At 39.8% G+C, this 22,748-nt stretch overlaps 1 protein-coding gene and 1 long non-coding RNA gene across 2 annotated transcripts in view; both read left to right on the top strand.

The window, feature by feature from the left end:
• The window catches only part of LOC109470023, an 86,823-nt gene extending 77,890 nt beyond the window's left edge, over positions 1 to 8,933 (top strand). Inside the window, exon 3 of the long non-coding RNA XR_002140229.1 lies at positions 8,468 to 8,933. This is a non-coding gene — a long non-coding RNA (uncharacterized LOC109470023). The remainder of the gene's footprint in view (positions 1 to 8,467) is intronic.
• A 776-nt stretch (positions 8,934 to 9,709) lies between these two features.
• LOC109470017 (leucine-rich repeat and immunoglobulin-like domain-containing nogo receptor-interacting protein 2) lies at positions 9,710 to 22,368 on the top strand. Its single transcript, XM_019768797.1, is given in 9 exon segments — positions 9,710 to 10,267; positions 10,883 to 11,088; positions 12,104 to 12,278; positions 13,132 to 13,323; positions 13,615 to 13,806; positions 13,808 to 13,864; positions 13,866 to 14,366; positions 14,575 to 14,700; positions 22,053 to 22,368. Coding segments are annotated over 8 exon segments (1,794 nt in total). The 5' UTR covers positions 9,710 to 9,916; the 3' UTR covers positions 14,695 to 14,700; positions 22,053 to 22,368.
• The last annotated feature ends 380 nt before the right edge of the window (positions 22,369 to 22,748 follow it).

Genomic DNA, 22,748 nt, shown 5'->3' with positions numbered 1-22,748 from the left:
AATAGCTTTTGGACCCCCTGGCCACTTGTTATGGTACTGCAGCAGAAATTCCAGTTTTAATATCTCATGATCTAGACATGCTATAGGGGCACGAAATTTGAATGGTAGGTAGCTCTTGTGCTGAGGAAGAAGTGACGTAGGTTTGGGCCCCCAAGCGGCGTGCTCTGGAACTGCAGGGGCATTTCTTTAAAATATTCAAAAGAGGATAAGTCAAGAACCGGTTAACGGATCGTCGTGATTTTGGTATGTAGATAGCTTAAGTGACGCTTGCCATGATTATGGGACAATGATGCAATGGATAATTTATGAGGAAATTCAATATATTAAAACCAGCAGCATTACATTATACGACTATTCAAGCTTATGACATAATATGTAATTTAAGAACGAGAGAAACACAGGCAGATATTGAGTATGTAAATTAACACTTAATTTGCATAATTGATGAGAAAATGTTATAATTCCATAATGGTAACTGCCTGGAATTTCATACTTGGGGTATTTGAAAGTTAAGTGAAGGTGAATATCATTAAACATAACTTATTCAAATAAGGACCTTATTTGCATAATTTATGAGGAAATGATAGAATGGCTTTCTTTGTTAAGATAAGGCTGTCTTTTGGTGGAGAATATGATCCACTGATATAATTCATGCAAATGAGGATCCTATTTGCATAATCAGGAGGAATAATCTTTACTTTGTCAGTCATAAGATTAACATCATTTGGCAAAGGTATGAGATCATGGAACTCTAGTTGAGTGTACTTTTTTTTATATACAATATCAATTGTTCTTTTTTATGACCTTCAATTTATGACAGAAATTTGGATTCTGGCGGAATTGCATTATGTTCAGACAGACCTGGCTTTACACTTTGGCTTCAACATTTCCTGCTTTGATTCTGACTCATCTTTTAGATAATATATATATTATGCAGGTACATGTAACTTGGGTTGAATGGAGAGCTTCCCCAGCTTCAGATTTCAAGGTCAAGTAGAGTAGGTTTCATGGATGCCATCTGCATATAACATTGATTTGGCATTTTGGGGCTTGTTCTGAGAAAATAAACGCTTTAGGTCACAATATGTACTCTAAAGGTACACAGCTGCAAAGTGTCATAGTCGTTGAGGAGTGAATTTCTTAAGGCCACCCCAACTTAATTTCATGGATGACTTCCTCGGGCGAATAAAAAAAAATTGCCGGCCAGAAATAAAAATACTACTAAACCACAGGAATACAAAGCTGGCATTGTGAATTTGCAGCAGTACATAGTGACGTATATGACAAGCCGGCACATGCTGGCTTTTTGCTGAATTTATTAGTTGGCACTGTATTTACGTACTGATAATGAGTTCTTGAGTCATGAAGCTTTAGTAGCTTGGGTGCTATCCTCCAGAGTTACCACAGGCTCCCTATTGTAGCTAACTACTACATGTATGCACTACCCAGGCCAAGAGACGTGATCTTTTTTTTTTAGAACAGGCGAAAATCAATGCGTGCGCGGATGTCATCCATAAAATTAAGTTGGTGCATGTGGCCTAATAGGGAGGGATGGGTATTAAAATATTCTGTATTTACTCATATTGCAGACTTTTATAAATTGGCTAACAGTAAGTGCTATCTTCACCGTGAAATTTAGATGTACTACTAGATTCTAAAATTCGGAATGGGTTCTGGAGTTCAATTTTGGGCTTTAAATGCAACTTTTCTTGCCCAATTTTTCCCAATAAAAGCAATTTTTTATATCTATGTGGGACAAAATGACCATGGATGGTTTGGTGTCTTACATACAGATCTATCAGCAGGCCTAATTCAAAGTATTTCCAAGGTGTTGTTTTTGGAGAAGAAGAAGAGGAAAAAGAAGAAACTGAGCAAAAACATAAAAATTCATTTCTTCATGTTTCATGTCGATAATATATATTATACCTTTCACAATATGCTATATTTTCTCTCTAGTCCTATGAATACATAAATATTTGTCTGACCACATTATGGAAGGTGGTGAACTTGATTCATTCTGGGGAGACTCGTTGTGATTATCGTGCTGCTAATTACCTTTATACAGCAGGTGTTGTGATTTCTTAGATTATTAAGTACTGAAAGCATAAACTTGTCAAAAAAATCACAAGATGAACTCAATGGAACTACTCGCAATTTGGAAACAAAATATGGTGCATTCTTATGACTGCTGTGGCAGTTGGCATTCCCATGAAAAATATTGATTGGGGCTTCAACGGCATCCTGCAGCTATTTCAATACTGTGAATCACCAGTTTGTAGTGCATTACCATCTGTGAAAAAATTGTGCACTCAGACTTCCCACACTGACATGAGCCCGCCCCCCCCCCCCCCAATGTACAATATCCCAATGGTTTGGTTCAAAGGTGAAATGTTGGTTCAAGAGTGTTGGCTTACCCTGAGCCAGCGGATTGTTTCTTCCGACTGCTCTACTACTGGAGGCATTTTTAAAAGATAGCCTACAGTTGCCAGTCAGCAAATTGTGAATAATTGTGTTGAGCTGGAAGTGGATGTCACATTCAAGTAATGTTCCAGCAAACAACACTGTAGAACAAATCTCCCACAGTGCGATCAGACTGTTCCAAAAGTGTCTGAAAATTTCTGACTTTGAAAGCATGGTTGTTGAAGGTTTTGAACAGTGTTCTGAAAAGTCGAGTCTCATAAATTTGCAATTCTGCGGATATAACTGATGTGATATCAAAATATATCACATCAGTTCTATCCGCAAAATACACCATTTCCCTCAATACACCATTTGTAAAAATGTTGACCATGTATATAGGTGAACAAGAGTTACATGCATTTCTTTGGTTCTCACACAAATGTACAACTTTTAGTCCTGATTTGAATTTCAAGCTGTACCATTCTCAATTCCCTCACAACTGTTTGGTGTACATTGGACGTACATGTACTGTTAAGTAAGTGGGGCCAGCAACAACAGCTGGGATCTAAACTCTTTTGGTCACTTGGTAATACATGTAGACCATGGCTGCTTCTGGCCATATGGCTATATCTCTTGGACAACTAATTAGCATGCAGATGGGACCTGCTGCTAGCCCTTCAAAGAGGATGTTTAACTTGGTAGTCATCAGCCAATTTCAGTAATGGACAAGACTTTGAAACCCTGTCAGAGCCGTTAGGAAGTCAAGAGGGCATGGCATCAACTAGCCAAATGCTTGTACAATTGGCCAGTACATGGCAAACAGTTGAGCAGTGTTTGTCTTCCTGAAAGACATGCGTTGATGGCTGGAATTTTTAAAGAGCAATGTATTGTGCACCCTGAGGTGTTCTTAATAGCAAGTACTATGTATGTTCGTGTAGTACAATGTATGATGTTGAAATCAATGATTTATGTTTCTTAACTTAACTTAACATCTAACAAACTGCCTTTTTGAATTGTATATACAATGTAATTGCCAACACAAAAAATTGAACATACCCAAAGTTTTGGTGTGTAACATCTGTGTCCGTAATATCACCAGGGTCCATAATATCGCCACCTTGAGAAATAGTGTGCTTAAAGATATTTTTACTGCACCATGCTTTTGGTATGCACTCCTACACACCTCAACTGTACATACCTAGGGTATGTTGCCATAAAAATATCTTTAAGCACATTTTTTCTCAAGGTGGCGATATTATGGACTATGGTGATATTATGGACACAGATGTTACACATGTACATGTACATGTATGTTGGCATTTTACAGTTCAACTTTGATTCAGACTGACTTCTACCGAGTCAGACACAGATGACTTTTCAAGATAAAACTCCCCTTTTCTCTTTGCGTGTTTGTTGCAAATTTTTACTTGAATGTGTGGTTTTAACTCAAAATTTGGTTTGCTAACCAATACTCTGATTACACGACATGCCACATGCATATGGTTTTCAAACAGCTCTATGATGAAGTAATTATATCTTAATTACTGTATGGTTGTGTCCCATTCATCATCCTGCAGTTTTCCACCTTCCCCACTTTGACAAGATGCCTGAACAGTAGGGAGTCCCAATCTAGCTTGCATGCCAAGTTCTTGAACGATTATTGTGACTGTGTCACAAACGAGGTTCATTATCTCGAACATGATGCATCACTGTTTTAATGGGTTTGACAATGTTCCTAAGTACCTAACATCACTACTCAGTAACAGCCATCTAAGTAACACTGATTGCAGAAAGTGTCAGGCTTCAAATGAACATTTTTATTCTTGGATTAGAGCATTAGGACCCAAACTGTGGGAGTCTTTGCAACAGGGAATAGAAAAGCACCCCATCAGTTACCGGCAATTCAATAAAACCCTGCATCCACCTCCACAGGGAAAGATAAAATACGTGCCCGGTTTCTGAAAGTCGTCAGAACAGAGTTGTTGCAGAGTAAAATCCCTAGGTCCCAAATATGATTGTTAAATGTACATTGTGCAGAGAAATGGTTGAAATTCTATTTTAAGACACAACAAGTAAAATCTGAGGTTTTATACCTCCGGGCTTTTTATTGTATATTCTTATATGTTGTTTGTTATGAATAGTTGATGGTGTTAAATTTCATCTGTTAGGACACCCCTCTGTGCGAAAGGTCATACAAGTGGACCCGACCGAGAATACTTCAAACACACCAAATTTCAACGGCCGCGACCACTTTCACGCTCAAAGGGGTGTTCTGGGGCTACCAAAAGACACCATTTTCCCACCCGAAAACACATAATTATACAATAAAAACAAAAACGTGCATCATCTACAGCCCAACAGCAAAACACATACCGAGTCCCAAAAGAATCCATCCACCCAAAAGCGAGAAACGGCTGCGAACGTGAAAATCTAAATCTCTCACAAAGCCCTTCCACGGAAGGATGTCTCCTCCCCCGGAGGCAAAAATCTCAGCTAATCTGATACCAATTTTCTTTGAACTTTTCTATAAACTCTGAGAGTCTGAGGGCCAGCTTTTCTGAATTTTAATTGAATGACATTTTGAATGAATGTAAACTTTAAAAGGACACATTGGTAAACTTTATGACTCATCTTTCCATCCTTTTCATGCACCATGATTTAGAATACATATTTGTATCATAAACCGATATCATTATGGCTACTATTATTACAATCTAAAAACCAATGTCTGTGAAGAGTTGTTAACTTTTTGCTATTTATAGTGAACAAAGAACACAAGAGTTGACAAATGACTGGCACTTTATGTACCAGGAGACATTTTAGTTGCCACCTGGGAAATAACGTGTGTGTTGGACTGGCTTCATGTCACCATAGGTCACCCTGCAACATAGTGACAATATTGTGGTTGCAATATATAGACTAAAACAAGTTATATGGCCTCCTCTGGCTAATTTGATTAGACTAACATTTTATTATGCCTTGCCTAGCTGACTTTTTTTCTTGGCTTCAACTTATTTCTCTGCCCACCCTCCACCAACTTGACTATTTTTGCTCTTGGATTTTGAAATAAAGGTGCTTAACTGTTGGTCATCAAGTTGAACATATAAGCAGGGTCTAATGGGGGTCAAGAGTTTTTCTCCTGGCCCTCCAATATAATGTCATGCCCGCTTGCTAAAATTCTTCATTTATTATTTTTTTTAATTAAAAATTTTTTTTTAAATTTTTTTCACACCAATCTAACTTGAAGTTCCTATATCCTGCTTAATGGTTTTCTGATTTGCAAAAACATCAAAATCCTCCATGACATATTTTAGCACCCACAGTTGAAGAAAGTCCTTGGCCTCCTAACCTCCATGCAGCAATTTGATGAAAAATTCTAAACTCATGGGTCATTGGGTGGGAAATTGTTAATGTGCTTCCAACATGCATCTTTGATTTTTTTCCATTACTTTGTGTCACATAATATTATCTGTACTTTCTACATATTGGTTTCTTTTTGCTAATTGCTTGTATCAGAAAGATATGGAACTGGTAGATTTTGGTGGTTGCATTGGAAGTCTTAGATACTTGAGTGCACTACCACTTTGTATTGTGCTATGTTTTACTGTGTGAACAAAACAAAAAAATGTCCAAGAACCAAGCTAGGATACTGAAATAAATTTCTTATAATGTCCTTATATATATGGTCAGCTTTGACCACATGGGACAAAATACATAATTTATGTTTGTACAGATTTGTCATGGGAGTAATACTTAGTAGCCATCAGACCATTGGTTATGAAGGTAACAGCACTGTCACTAGGGTAACCAGACTGGGTTTTCTAGAACTGCATTTCCTCCAAACCTTTGTGGGCCCTTTATTGCTGGCACTGTTAGAGAATCTCCAACAAGAACTAATAACACAATGAAAACAGAAACTTCCATCTGACTGTATATTCACTCTCTGGTAATGGTTGATTATTGGTTGACTGGTAATTGATTGTAATGGAACAAGAGATAAATATTGCCCTTCAAACCATAGAAACATTTCAACAGACAAGTTAACTCTGCACCTGTCACAATGTCACAAGGCAATTATATAGAGTCTACTATATGTATTTAGTATTATTATTATATAATAATAATAACAACTAGTCTTTAAAAAACTGGTAAATACATCAGAGTTACTGTTTATACTGTTTTTTCTATTCATACAAGCATAGACAATGTATCCAGAGTGTTAAAAAGGGTTCTTAGCACATTGTACACTGCATGCCCAGGAAGCTGTCAGTTGTGGTATTTAGGCATACCACAACTGGAGCCAGAATTCTGCAGAATTCTGGGAACTGGAGCCAGAATTCTGGGAAGAATTTCTCACAATTGGGTTAATCCCCAAGGGGTCCTCAATGGTCGCTACATTCATGTATTGTACATATTTCTTACATCATTTTTACCTACAGCTTACGATATTAGCACATCTAGATGTTAAGTCGCTGAGATATGAGAATAAGTCCCCAATTAAACTGGAAGTCCAGAATTAAACTTGAAGCTGTTACATGTACATTTATTTTCCCACAAATTCTAGAGAACAAAATGAGACCTATGTTGCCCCCATCCTTGCTGGGACAGCAGCACCTGTTTGCTGCATCTTATTGGGGTCTATCCAAGATCTGTGTGACGCTGGCAGAGCAGCAATAATGTCATACATTAACGCTGCTTCCCAGCACTAATATTGCTCCTGATATTAGACTTGACAATCCTGAATGGTTGGGTGATCCTGGACCATGCAAGGACGTGAGGTGGCAGAACAACCACAGAATAATGGGAACAGTGGCTAAACAATCTTTGGGATAGGAAGTGTAGGTAAAGTTGCATCCATTTGATATATTCTTGGTTCTTGAGGCCACACCAATTTGATTTTTTGGTTCTCAGATTCGCCTCTCTCGGATTCGCCCCTCCCTGTAACGTTAAATGCTGGTAAAATTCAGTTTTTGCTGCGGCCAGACCAATTGTGTTCTACAAGTATGTTTCTTCAAATCATGGAGGTAGACAAATCCATGTTTAAATGTATCAATCACTACTGCTGGAATGAATTGACTATGTTACAATTTCCCTGCCTTCATTCATCTACAGTAACTGTAAATTCCAGAACCTGCTAGTTGCCATATGAATATTTGAAAGGAAGTAGGCAAGAGTTGAGGGTACTAAAATAAAGGTTTGTATAAAACACCAACAACTAAATTCTAGAAGCTGTGCAAAGACTCCTTAATTTGGTCTACTCTATTTTGGAAACAAAGTAAAAATGTGATGCTGTCAACAACAAAAAATTGTATACGAATCTCTTCATAGCACTGTGATAAAGAAGTCTCAGGGGTACAGGCCTAGGGGAGAATCCTGAACTCTGTTCCTCAATCTATCCTGGCCCTGTCACTTATTTCAAGGACGGAGGCAAAAAAACAACGTTATGTGTGAAATTGCTCTCAGAGGCAAGCTTACTGTCCCAATGCAGAGGCATGTTGGCAATTAAAAGATATAAATTGGGGACGAAATGATTTCAGAGCTGCTGAGTACAGCTCTAATGTCAGGGGGGAGCCAAAAATCAAGACAGACTGACAGCAAATATGGTCCTACATAACATCAAATATGGTCCTACATAACACATGGACAGCAAATGTGGTCCTACATAACACATGGACAGCAAATGTGGTCCTACATAACACATGGACAGCAAATATGGTCCTACATAACACATGGACAGCAAATATGGTCCTACATAACACATGGACAGCAAATATGGTCCTACATAACACATGGACAGCAAATATGGTCCTACATAACACATGGACAGCAAATATGGTCCTACATAACACATGGACAGCAAATATGGTCCTACATAACACATGGACAGCAAATGTGGTCCTACATAACACATGGACAGCAAATATGGTCCTACATAACACAAGCCTTATATATAGATGTAGAGCAGCTGGCAAAGGAAACACTATAAGTTTGGCAGATTATATGCAAGCAATTAAGGATTGTTTGAGGCAGTAACTACACATGGCATGCATCTTATTGTTCTTATTAGGTTCCATCTAAAGGCTAAATAGGAAACTGTGAGAGGACCTTTCATCACAAGAAACTCCATGTGTCAGCTTGACAGCCATCAGCTGTGGATTCTGCTCCCTGGAAGGATCGGTACTGAGGAGGGATGCTGGGATGAATGTCGACTGACAGCTTCAAATGGGTCCATTTAGACACATCTTTGCCGTATCTCATTGTGACAAGTAAATGCACTCTGTGGACAACTAAAGGACCATTACAGTCAACTGTTGGGCCAAACACGTGTGCTTAAAGTGTTGCACTGTCAAGAACAGAACTGCTCCCTGTACCTGTTGCTGGCTCTATCACTCGTGTGGGTTTCAATGCAAAAGATGGAGCATTTGATGTGGCAAAAGTAATTGTAGCTGATTACAATTGCTTCTAACTGAACTGTCAATACGTCATCACATGACCAACTTGCCAATGTTTCCTAGCCCCAAAAGAACTACTGATATCACTTACATTCTACCCTTTATGGTTATTCACCAGTGGAAACTTTCATGTAAAAAGAGGCAGGATATGATATTTTTGAAGCAGTCATAATTTCAAAAGCTTAGTCTGCTGAGACTAGCTCTCCAGTGTGGATCTCAATTAATGAGAAAAAGCAAAAATTTCATTCATTTTCTACAAAAGCACATAGGCCCTGTATACAACTCAACAAGCATTACTCTGAAGGAGCCAAAAACTTCACATCACCTCAACATCTGGCAGTTACTGTTGAGTCAGCAGTAGATAAACACCTCTCCTTACACCTGGGACTGGCACAATGAGACAAAAATGACACATAACTCCGGGCAAAGTGTGCCACTGTACAGTTCATCACTTTTACAAAGCTCAGCCCATCTGGTCGTGTGAAACCCAGGTTGTTATCACATCCGGCAGCAATCTAGTGTTCAACACAAAGGGCTGTCATGTGGAGCTGAACTTACTGCACATTTAAATAGCACCGGTATCAAAACTAACAACAGAACTGCAGCGTTGGGTGAATGTTTGTTGTGCTGATTGCCACTGCAGGCAGCAATTGAATGTTCAGCACCGAGGACAGTGAGAAGTAAATTGTGCATGTCCATGTAGCACAATGACTTAAATCAACAGTGGGTATTGCTCACTACAGCACATTATATAAAAAAAACACCTGCATGCATTCTTGTGGTAAGAGTTGTCAAGATTTCTTTCCAGACAGCTATCCATTTTTCAGGACAAAGGACAGGGCTGGATGTGTAGAATTCTTAAAACCAACTATCCAAGTTGACATAGAAAAGTTACTTAACAAAAAGAGTATCTGGAGACTCGTAGTGAAAGTTTCTCTTCAGACAACTATCCAGTATTCAGCACCAAGGAAAGAACTGTGTGAAATTCACAGAACTGACAATACAAGTTACTACAAAGGACTATCCAGGATTTGAGTGGTGAAACTTTTGTGTGAAGTACAGCCATGCAGAGACATCACTGGAAGGTGTGGTTGCTCTTCATTGTGTGCATCTTTTGGGACACCGTTGTGGTGGTCGGCTGTCCGGAAAAATGCATCTGTGATAGCTCCGAGAAGTCAGTGAGCTGCAAGCGAACCAAGTTCAGGTCCATCCCTGGAGGGATCCCACACAACACCAAACAGCTCAACCTGCAGACCAACGGTCTTAAAGAAATCCCTGCCAAAACATTTCTTGACTTCCCTCAGCTCGAGACCCTCAATCTTAACGACAACAAAATCCAGATGCTGGCCAATGGGGCCTTCCAAGGGTTGTCACGACTTCAGGAGCTGAAGCTGAGTGGGAATAACCTCCAGCTGGTAGGTGACAGTGATGTACGTCTATCTTATATTGGACTAACACCAGATGTATCAAGTCTTCTACACTAACCAGGTGGTTTTAGTGTCAACATGGCAACAGAGAAATGTACATAAGCTCATAATCACTCTTCACTTCCAAGACTCCAAAAATCATACATGATCATTCTAAAATTAAAGAAACATCTCAGTTCTAATAAACCTATTGTTAATGATAACAATTTTTAGAATTTAGTATAGGGGGGGCGATCAGAAAATATATTAGTCCAAGCTGTCCCTTGTGGCCAGCGATTTGTACCTTCCACACAATTGTCATATTTTCTCAGCACGTCGGCAGAACGTACTGCACCTGCACGAAACCCGTAATGTTTTGTACATAGCATTTCTTCAGAATGTCTCATATAAGGTTGTATTTGCTCATATAAGGTTTCTAACTTAGCATTTCGACAGTAGTTTCCAAATGTTATGTAGGAAAGAATATCCTCTGCAACAGGCAAAATTCTGATGCAACGTTGACCAAAAACCCAATGAAAAACGCAAAAATACGTGGTTCTGCGTAGGCGCAGTACATTCTGCCGACATGCTTATTTTCTCCCATTTGTTGTTGTGGATCCCCAGGTACTGCGTGGAGCATTCCGAGGCCTGCAGAACGTAACGCGTCTGGACTTGGATAGAAACAAGCTGGTGGTACTCCTGGATCACTCTTTCTCTGGCATGAACAATCTGGGCTACCTGGACCTGGGAGAGAACCAGATCATTTTCATTGGAGACAAAGCCTTCAAGGGGCTGTCCAAGCTCAAGAACCTTTATCTGATGCGCTGCAGGTAAGAAAGAACCTTGAATCTCTTGCTTCAGGAAAAGTTTAAAAACCTGCACCTTATGTCCTGTAGGTAAGCTCAAGAACCTGCACCTAATATACTGCAGGTAAGCTCAAGAACCAGTACCTTATGTGCTGCAGGTAACATCAAGAACCAGTACCTCATGTACTGTAGGTAAGCTCAAGAACCAGTACCTCATGTCCTGCAGGTAAGGTCAAGAACCAGTACCTTATGTGCTGCAGGTAACATCAAGAACCAGTACCTCATGTACTGTAGGTAAGCTCAAGAACCAGTACCTCATGTACTGCAGGTAAGCTCAAGAACCAGTACCTTATGTGCTGCAGGTAACCTCAAGAACCAGTACCTCATGTCCTGTAGGTACGCTCAAGAACCAGTACCTCATGTGCTGAAGGTAACTTCAAGAACCAGTATCTCATGTCCTGTAGGTAAGATCAAAAACCAGTACCTCATGTGCTGTAGGTAAGCTCAAGAACCAGTACCTCATGTGCTGAAGGTAAGCTCAAGAACCAGTACCTCATGTCCTGTAGGTAAGCTTAAGAACCAGTACCTCATGTCCTGCAGGTAACCTCAAGAACCAGTACCTCATGTCCTGTAGGTAAGCTCAAGAACCAGTACCTCATGTCCTGTAGGTAAGCTCAAGAACCAGTACCTCTAGGTAAGCTCAAGAACCAGTACCTCATGTACTGCAGATAACCTCAAGATCAGTACCTCATGTCCTGTAGGTAAGCTTAAGAACCAGTACCTCATGTCCTGTAGGTAAGCTCAAGAACCAGTACCTCATGTCCTGTAGATAAGCTCAAGAACCAGTGCCTCTAGGTAAGCTCAAGAACCAGTGCCTCATGTACTGTAGGTAAGCTCAAGAACCTGTATAGCGTTAGACTTGTCACGTGCATCGTCTCTTTTATTACTATGATAACAAGTTGAGATGCATTCTAAATATACATTTTACCCTAAGAATATACATCTCACACCCAAGGCATCTCCTTTTCTGTTCTGACAGGTTTACTAAGATGAGCTACATGACAAAGGCCCTGCGCTATCTGCCATCCCTGGAGTTCCTGCGAATGCAGTCCTTCCCTATTGACTTCCTGCCTGAGAATGCCTTCCCAAGCCTGCCCTACCTAAAGTCCCTGGATCTGGGCCTGTGGCGCAGCCTGCGAGCCATCCACCCTCAGGTCAGAAATTTGCTCTGTGTTTGCAGATTGCTTTCAGTTATTTCTGATTTGAAAAATAAAACGTGTAATGGTAACATGTATCAGATTCTACATCAATCCGAAATGCTCATATTGTGACACTAACAGTTGAAGAAAGGCCCTTTTTCCAGTTGATGAAATTTTTTCGCTTATCAATGTAGTGATATGACTTTTAAGACTCTAAAAAGGTTCAAAATTCATTGTCTGAATTATAAATAAGCCTATAGTATACTAATTTTACAGATTTAGGACTATCACAATATGCCTAGTCCTGTTGTTTATAAAGCAATAACCAACGAATTGGTGTGGCCTTACATCTACAACATATGAGCTTTCCACAAAATGTTATTTCCTGCTTGTTTAAATGTGATTTAAAAGAAGTCTACTGGCATGAGAAGAGTAGGAGCAAGCAAAAAAGGTACTAGAAAGATCATGTAAATTTTTAGATTTTTCGATCCCCCTCTGGAGTGGAGTAAAGAAATTTAGTCTATTGTGTAGAGAGAAAAAGGAATCTTCTTTCACTTACAGAAAGATATTTGCAATCCATCCATGGTGGCAACCATTAGAATTCTACGTCAGGATTCTTAAATGATCACATTAGAATTCTACATCAGGATCCTTAAACGATCACAAAAGCACAAGTCATTTATTGGTAGCAAGAAAGTGTAATGGCTTTATTTAATTGACTGTAGCAATGATTGTATCATGTCTTGTGTAATAAGCTGGGCCCCCTCAGAAAACAGCTATTGCAAGCTGAATGGGTCTACCCAGCTGTCTTGAGATTCAAAAAATAAATAATTCCAAAACTTGAAAAGGAGTTATCCACCATCCTCAGGCCTTCAATGGTCTCAACATAACCGTCCTCAACCTGAACAATGGCAACCTGACCAACATCCCGACACGAGCCCTGCAGAAGTTGTCCCGCCTGAAGGAACTGCACCTGTCCCGGAACGACATCCGTGTTATCCGTGCAAACGACTTCCTGGGGATGGACAAACTGGAGATGCTGGTGCTCACACACATGCAGGTTAGCCTGACTCCATCATGCTCCTTGTAGCTCTTCTACTGGCTAGGCACAAGAAGATTGATGGCCAATACCTCTAACTCTAACTTGGTAGTTCTGGGAATCATTCTCTCGAGTTAAAGTTGTAATGCCCTATATATGCACTCCCTGTTTTCTTCTTTACATCATCTTTACCAACTTTCTTTCCAAGGGGGCCTAGTCTTACAGGTCCATATCGAAAGTCAATGCACACAAGACAGTTTGAATTTTGAGCTAGCATGCTAACATGGTTGGTTTATCTCCATTGCTCCACAGCTGGAAGTTATTCAGGAGTTTGCCTTCACCAGTCTGAACAACCTGAGGAGGTTAGACCTCTCCAACAACAATCTCAAAATGTTGCGCAGAACCAGCTTTGGGCTCAAGAAGCTCCCAGACAAGATGATCCTTGACAACAACTTGTGGAACTGCAACTGTGATTTGAAATGGATCCTGACAAGCTACAATGCCGGGGGATGTGTCGGTAATATGTGATAGCCCGACATCTTGGCGTGGGGCGGATATACTAAAAGTTTATCAGGAAGCCCACAGCAATGCCAAAGAACTACACAGAACTGATGACCTGCGCTGGGCCGAAGCTTGTCATGCAGAGACGGGCGATTAGTGTGACAGCGGGACAGGATGTTCCTTTACGATGTCCTGCCAAGGGGAAACCCAGCCCCACAGTGAACTGGGTCATCCCCAAAGGAGTGACTGTAACAGTTGGCAGGCCATACAGAAAGACGAGTCTCAACAACAAGGGGACCCTGCTGATACAGAGGATATCGCAACACGATGCAGGGCGCTACAAATGCTATGCTTACAATGGAGGGGGAAACATCACGGACAGTATTGAGGTGACTGTGATTGGTCAGCTCGGTCGGGGAAATGCAGGACTGGCTGGCCCAACACCACGCCCTCCCGATCACCTGACCTTGCTCCTGGCAACCTTGATGGGTTCGCTGACCTTTCTAGGGGTCGTGATCTTCTGCTGTTCCATTATCTTCCTGTGGAGCCGGGGCTACAAGCAGGTGTGGTCATGAACTTCATCCTGTTGTCACTAAACAAATCAAACAAATCAGTTTTCTTTTGTTGTATCAAAATATTGAGTTTTAGCCACAAACCAATAGACTATATGTGAATGCTAATTTTGGAACCTGTTTTTTCAAAAACAGTTTGGGGCATTTCGCTAATTTCTAACCTACTGCATGATCTACTGCATGCTACTGTTTTTTCCAGGGCAAGCAGGCCTTTATGATGGAACTGGCCTTTGTGCCACGGGGCAGTGACGAAGGTGGCAAGACCAAGTCAGGTGGAGGCTCCCTGGCGACAAACGTCAACTTCAAACGAGCAAGATGAAAGATGGTGAGAAACAAGTGTCTCCTACATGTATATTAAATAAAAGCTTCCATAAGTTGCACTTTAGAATTGTTGTAACATCTACATGTACATGTATACGTCTCAACTGGAATCGCTTTTGTCCATTTCTAGCATTCCAATTCTGTCCCAAAAATTTTTTGTCCAAAACAAAATGTGGTGGGGTTGTATCAAACTCATACATTATATATAATATAATATATGATATAATCCATGATGGAAATGAAATGACAAACGGTTAAAAAACATCATTTGGCAAATGTATGAGATCGTGGAACTCTTGTTTTGAATGCGTTGAGAGATAATCTTTTTATCAAACCCATTCACTTACAATGTATGTGTTCAAGCTCCCTATCTAAGGTGAAGTTGATTGTAGAGATTGAGGTGCACGTGTGCAAGTGGAAGTATCATCTGCATACATGCAAGACTGAGGCAGCCTTGTTTGAAGCTAGAGGCAGATCATTTGGAATATTGATATGAAAATAACGTCCATTACAAGATGCAAGTCTACGCCCTGGCACACGCAATTTTAGAGAATGGACATTCAAGTTTTGTCTACAGCAATTATGTGTACATTCTCATCCTGCTAAACTTTTTGTAACAGTACTAGGGGGTTTATAGGCACTACCAACAGATCCGGCAAACAACCTTTTCGGCCAAGCGGTTAGAGTGTCTGACTGGGGCCCGGGAGGTTGTGGGTTCGAACCCCACCCGGGACCAGTGGGGTCTTTACTGGCTCCTCCTGTTTCTTACAGTGGTTCCCATGCCGGCCCTGGGAGTTCTGGCAAAGAGTGCCGCTCCAGGGATGTCGAATTCGGAAGATTCGAGGACGAATCTTGAAAAGAAAAGGGGGAGTAGTGTAACAGTGGGGGGTTTATAGGCACTACCAACAGATCCAGCAAACGGGTCTAGACCTTTTCGACCAAGCGGTTAGAGTGTCTGCCTGTGAACTGGTGCCCGGGTTTGGTCGTGGGTTCGAACCCCGGCCCGAGACCAGTGGGTTTTTATCTGTTCCTCCTGTTTCTTACATTTTAAATGTCAGAGAACCAACAGAATAAACTTATCTGGTGTTTGTTTGTTTCACATAACCAGTAAACCACCTTTAGACATAACACACTGGTTTTTACTGTACTGGGTACAAGCTGTCTAAGACCAAGCTGTAAGGCTTGATCAACAAATCACCCAGGTGGACCTCTACTCTATCTTTTTGATAACTGTGGTGGGCTCTTTTTATCGCGATCCTCAAAAATCTGGGGCCTCCTGCTTTACATTCCAAGAGGATCGGATGTCCCAAACCAAAGCGTAACTCATTTTCACCTGAGTCAGGGGGCCTTCACCACTGTAACTAGGTCAGATGTGGCTTCCCAAGCCCCCTCACACCTGGCACAGTTCTGTCACCTGAGATGGATTATTCCAACTGTGGGGTTAGGCCTTGTTCACATGAAAATGCCTGAACCATGATACAGGTAACTCGCATTCCTCACATCTGGTCCACGTGCCACACGTTCCTTTCAAACCGTGCCCGATCACAATTTGCCTAATCTACATTCATTGTTGTTTGATGAAAACGTTATCAATGTCAGAGGTCAACGACCTCCTTGCTGGTGTACCTCCAAGCGTACATGTATCTCGGCCGAATGCCGGCGTGGTCCCGCCAGAGGCGATGAAGCTCGTCCTAGAACGGACACATTATTTGACCATTATTTGACTCTTTAAGTTGCTGCCACGTAAATTTTAGTATTGCATATAAATAAAGAAATATCACATAGTAACCCATGATCTGGTCAATATGTAAAGTGACCAATGAAGTCACATTGGAATCACATTGCGTTCAGACGCGTATCCCGATCCGGTGAAACCGGTTCAAAACCACCTCCTGAAGTGGTTTGGGATCGAGACGCTTTCAATGCGATTTAAAGCTCAGTTCAGATGGGGCCACTTGAATCCGGCTTCGGTGGAATCTGAATCGAAACCGCGTACAGCGTCTTCGTGTGAATGGGCCCTTTTGTTTGTTTGTTTGTTTGAGCCTTTATTTCAACTCGATCTGTAACTGTGTTACATGCTCTAATCGGCCGCTATTTCGGCCGCTTTTCATAGAGGTTGAGTGTGGAGGAGTGTCAGGGGGTCATAACATAAATACTACTTGCTCACAAATGAAAACAAAGTAATAATTTTTATACACAAGGTAACTCACACAAAGTAAATAAATAAACAAAATGGCAATAACTAATAAATAACTCATAAGTTAGATTCAGGGATTCGATTCCATCATAACAGCACTGAAAAAATATTACACAATATAGTTCAATAGATCAAAGCACAATATACATTTGTACTGGTAGTAGTCTCAAATTTGAATTCAGTGAGAGATACATGGCCTACTCCAAGAATAAAACTCTAGGAGCAATGTGATGAAATGTACAGTAACAAAAATATATTGTCATGTATGATATCCAGGTAGGGGAACCTCTACCTTGTACCTTGGTCCCTTAACCAAGGTCAGCCTCCATCCCTCTTGGTTGTGTTAGCGTTAACGTTAGGGTTAAGTTTTTTTTCCACTCTTGGATGTTGTCAACCCATTTTGTTCTGCCTTCCCCTTTTTCTTGCTCCTTTTACTGTTCCTTGAAGGATTGTTTTTGAAGTCTATGTGACTTTGTTATGTGACCATGCATACCATTTTTAGTTTCTTTCTCTTCACAACTGTCAGGAGCCTCTCATACTGACAGTGCTGTTTTACACTATTTATGACTTCCATGTTTGTAACATGATCCAGTTATGTTATCTCTAGGATTTTTCTTGGGCATTTCATTTCTATACTGACTTCTAATGACTTAAGCAAAAGCGCGAAAAAAAGGCAGGCCAAACAAAAAAGATTCCTACGTTTTCAAATTTCAATATCATAAACCATGTGAAATGACACTGAAAAATAAAAGTTTTCAATCACTGTACATTTGGTTTTGACTAAATGAAGATCACAATCATAATGAAAGGAATAAAATTCATCACTGCATCTAAGTAAAAGACAAAACAACAAGTCAGAGCCTTGTCTCCTCTCTTCATATCTAATGGGGAATGCCCTAACATCCCACACTTTTCATGTGCTTTAACTCACAATGTTCCATCGCTAGTTGTCAGAAAGTGGTCAGGTTTTGATGAACGAATTTGAATACTGTTCATGATCCCTTCATGCTCCACATTACAAGCATGGCAACAGACATCTTTGCCTGTATTTTCGGCAGGTTCACCACTGTCAGAGGGCAACAAAATTTCTTGTTTTTTTTCCCAAGTCAGGCAAAAATTAATGCGCATGCTGACGTCATCCATAAAAATTACTTGCTGTGGCCTTACATACATTTGACCATTTGAAGGGGGCCTGCAAGGGGGGTCCTGACAACGCTCTACGCTGAATTCGGAAACCTCTCGATTACACTTTACGATAAATTCCAAGTGGCCACAATGCATTACGTAGAAATAAAATGGCGAAAATGCTCTACGCAAAATGCGCCGAGCGGTCCAGCTATGCTCTACGTAGAATTAAAACGTCACGCTCTACGGAAAAGGGCTTGCGGGCCCCCATACAACTGTAGTGGCTGTTGTGTCCAAGTTGTTAACAATCTCCAAGAGTTCTTTTTCTGACCCTGCCAATCCATTAATGTCATCAGCAGATCTCAGGTTTGAAACAATGTATCCTCCAATGCTATAAACCAAGCATGTGTGGGTTCTATGGGGACATCTACTGTACAATCTTGTCATGTATTCAAAGATCCATTTTCTACAGGCATAGAGTTCCGGTATTGCACATATGCCATCTAGCATGATATGGCAGTGCTGCAGTATCAATTACATTGTGTAGAATCATTTTGACGTATCTTATAACTCCATACAATTACCTTCACCAAGAAGGTTAATATGTTTTTCGTAGCGTTTGTGTGTCAAGCCGCACCACCAAGCTATAAGTTACAACATATTAATCAACTAGAAAGGCCAATATTTGCTTTGGAGCAAATACAGCGATGGGTTCACCACATTTTACGACATGGCAGGGAAAGAATGGGAAACACAAGGGAAAACAATGATTTACATTGATATAACTATAATATGAAGTAAAATACAACTAAAACAACAGTTGGATAGCTATTCCCTACTTTATTGGTTAGGATTTTTAATTGCATAATGCAAACTGTTGATTTTCAAAATAAAAAAAAAACGTCCATGCCCGGCATTCCAATGCTGGAGCAGGAAAGCTTGAAATGCCTACCAAAACACTTGAATACAGACATACTGTCAGTATGGAAATGCTTCTGTGCAGGTGTTAATCAAGTTAAATCCCAACAGCCAATCAGCAAGAAGTATAGAGGAAAGCTGCATGCCTATTGGTTGATGCCCTGCATTCCATTCTGATGACTCATGCCCAAACGTGGTAAACAAGGCAGACTAACACAGTAATACATTTGCTATAACACAGACCAAAAAACTCAAATAAAACCATTCTAAAAGCCTGTATCACAATAATTTAAAAAACGCCTAGGGGTATTTGCCCACTGTACCTCCATACCAAATTTCAGGACCTTAGGCCCTAAAATGAAGAAGCTGAATCCATTTAAAGATATGGCAGGAGGAGGAGGAGGAGGAGAAGGAGAAGGAGAAGAAACATCAGAAAAAGCAATATGGTTTCACCACACCACTTCGTGGTGTGGTGAACCCATAATAACATACATTGGGCAGTATGAACTGTATTCAAGTGTTTTTAATAGGTATGTAACTTTCCTGCTCCAGCATTGGAATATGGGGCATAAACATTTTTCTTGAAAATCAACAGTTTGCATTATGCAAATAAAAATCCTTATCAATAATGTAGGATATAGCTACAATGTATGTCAGTTGAAAGTTGAACAGTTGTTTTTTTACTTTAGTCGAAGGATTGAAAAAATGGTGAATTCCAGTAAAATACTTTTTGCTTTATATCTGTTTGCCTGTGGTTCCATCAGAAGTCATCAGATGGAGCTCTTAATCTATGGTGTGACCTCTCTCTGGTTGAAATGTTGTACTAATTGTAATAGTTGTATATAGCATGTGCAGATTGCTGCAACAAGGATTTTTATACAACCAATACTATTGTTGAGCTCCAGACCGCTGTTAGAGAATATGTTAATGAAACTTCCATCACGAGTGTGACATTTTGCACTCAGTTAAAAAATGGACATGGGCTTTCAACTGGGGCCCTCTGGAGACAGGACAGCTTCCTTGTTCACAACGAACCAAAGACATTGACATACATAATCATTATTAGAATTCTTTCAAAAACTTCCTGTAATTCAAATATGAAAAACAACAGTGTTGAAAAAATTATGTGACATTCTCATATATATCATTATATATCTCATTCTCATATATCTCATATATATATATATCATATCTCATATATATAATATAATGTAGAATAGAATAGAATAAGAGTACATGTAGATAGAGTAGAGTAGAGTAGAGTAGAGTAGAGTAGAGTAGAGTAGAGTAGAGTAGAGTAGAGTAGAGTAGAGCAGAGCATAGCAGAGCAGAGCAGAGCCGAGTCGAATAGAATAGAATACATGTAGAATAGAATAGAATAGAATAGAATAGAATAGAATAGAATAGAATAGAATAGAATAGAAAAGAATAGAATAGAATGTATAGATGTTTGATAGAATATAGACTAGGAGGTGCAAATATTGAAGGTTATCAGGCTTTACAACACTGAAACTACTCTGAAACGTACAGTACCGGTTCGGTATAGAATTTTTTTGGGTTCTATTTTTTAGTTTTCAAGGTCACTTTTCACTACTAAATCATAAACGTTATGCTGTAAATATGTGTTTTCATAATTCTGCTTGTCTTTCAACAAAAACCTTTTCTGTCACTCCACAAAATACAACCACTGCATATGGATGGTTAGGATTGGTACCCGAAGCATTGTAGTTTAAAAGTATCAGGATCTCTTCCCTGTAGCATGCAGGTCAGGTGAACGGCAGATAATGGATTTGAACTCTTGACCCTCTGGTCCAGAAGGAAGGACAGTTACACCTGAATCAGTAAATTCCAAACATAATTACCCCAGCTATACATAGTCCTGTGTAATAGAGTTGTTGTCAAAGAAGAGATTGGTTCCGTGCTTGACAAAATCTGGGGTTATCAAAATGGATTTTTCATTTTCATAGCTTGAGTGAATGACCCACATTGCATTTTACTGTTTTTTCTATCAATGTCAGAAATCAATAGAGCTGTACCCCCATGTCAACATTTCAAACATTCCTGTGAGCTTAATCTGAATTTGCCTCTTTAGGTAAACCTCTGAGATAAAATCCGTCAGTGGAACAAACCGGAAATGAATTTGAAACTGATAATTGTTGCCAATTACTAAAATGTATTAGGCTCTCCAAAACTAGACGGAATTAATTCAGTCACAGTAGCACTTTTTTACTATACTACAGTGCACCTTGAATTATTTACTACATTCGAGACCAAATGCTGTAAAAGAATGGAATATGCATATTTAATTTAATACCTGCTCTCCAAGTTACTTATTGTTTGTGCTTTGTTACTTCAATGTACTGTAACAGAAGTTTTCTTTTAGGTGTGCCTGTTTGAGCATGTGTTTGCTTGCGTTTCCATAGTTATTTCCATCAGAAATGTAAATTTCCGTCTTGTACATGGTCGCTGCCTTTCAGAATGGTCGCCGTCTTTCGCTGACTGGTCAATGCCATATCCCAGTGTACCATACCTTTTTTTGAAGGTCCAAAAATGTATAAATTATGTAATATATACTATAATGACTAGAAAGGCAGACATTTGCTTGGGAGCAAATGCAGCAATGGCTTCATCCCCCGTTAAAGGGCTAAATGGGAATAATAAACACTATTAATAGTCTATTGTAAGCACTTGGTGCCAAGCTACCTTTATGCTGAATTTCAGGTTAATATTTGGTTTTCGTATTAGCGCACAGGTCTGGAGTCAAAAATAGACATCTTTGGTCAAAAATAGCAAAAAAGTCCCATTTTACATAACTTTAAAGTGACAAATGCCAAAAGCGGATTCCGAATTAATTTTGTGGGCTTGTATCCATGCAAGGATCTTCCATACCACGTTTAGGGTCATTTAGTTTAAATATTAGGGCACAGAGCCAAAAATATACATTTTTGGCCCAGAAATAGCCAAAAAGCCCTATTTTGCACAATTATAAAGTGGTGTATGTCAAAAGCCTGAATGGCATTCTTTGGACATGTGAGAATGAGCAATAATGAATTCACAAAACTGACTAAAGCAAGCGCTACATGTATGAGATCTTCAATTTCTTGTTCATTCTGCAGATCTGAGATGATGAAGAAGAATCTTTAGTTCATCACAGAAGACATTCCAGCCTTTCTTCACCAGACAACCTCAACCCAGGACAAGGCAGACAACACAAGAATGGCACAATGACTGGACAGACTTAAGGCAGACCACTAATGGATGGAACAATGACAGGGCAAAGCCAAAGCAGAGTTACATTACATGTATATGCTACAGAATAAGTAATATCATTTTGACACTGGACTAAAACAAAACAGACATACCACAACATTATACTAAGGCCATGTCAAGTAATTTTTATGGATGATATCCTCTGGAGACCCTAAATCTGAAGGGAGAGTGCAAAAAAAACAAAAAAACAAGAAGGGCCAAAAAAGGAAGCTGCCTACTAGTAGATTTAAAAAATGCAAAGGAATGACAAATTGAATGAGAGAATACAGTGTAACAATCAACAAGTCTTTTATTCGTCATGAAAACATTAATCAATCAGTTCTGTCCTGTTTCTTTCCTTTCATCACAGTCATCTTCCATTATCCCACTATCATGACTCTTTGGTCACAGTTACAAGAAGTCGAATTTCTTGTTTTGTTTTCTGGGAACAGGCCAAAATCAATGCGCCCGAGAATGTCATCCATAAAAATTACTTGGTGTGGCATAATAGGACCAAAATAGACCAAGGCAGTGAAGAGAATGCATTAGTAGGAAGTGTGTAA

The sequence above is a fragment of the Branchiostoma belcheri genome, unplaced genomic scaffold, assembly GCF_001625305.1.
Source record: "Branchiostoma belcheri isolate BF01 breed outbred unplaced genomic scaffold, Haploidv18h27 scaffold216, whole genome shotgun sequence".
Lineage (NCBI taxonomy): Eukaryota > Metazoa > Chordata > Leptocardii > Amphioxiformes > Branchiostomatidae > Branchiostoma > Branchiostoma belcheri.
The sequence above is the reverse complement of the archived record's forward strand: the minus strand, read 5'-3'. Positions and strand labels throughout refer to the sequence as shown.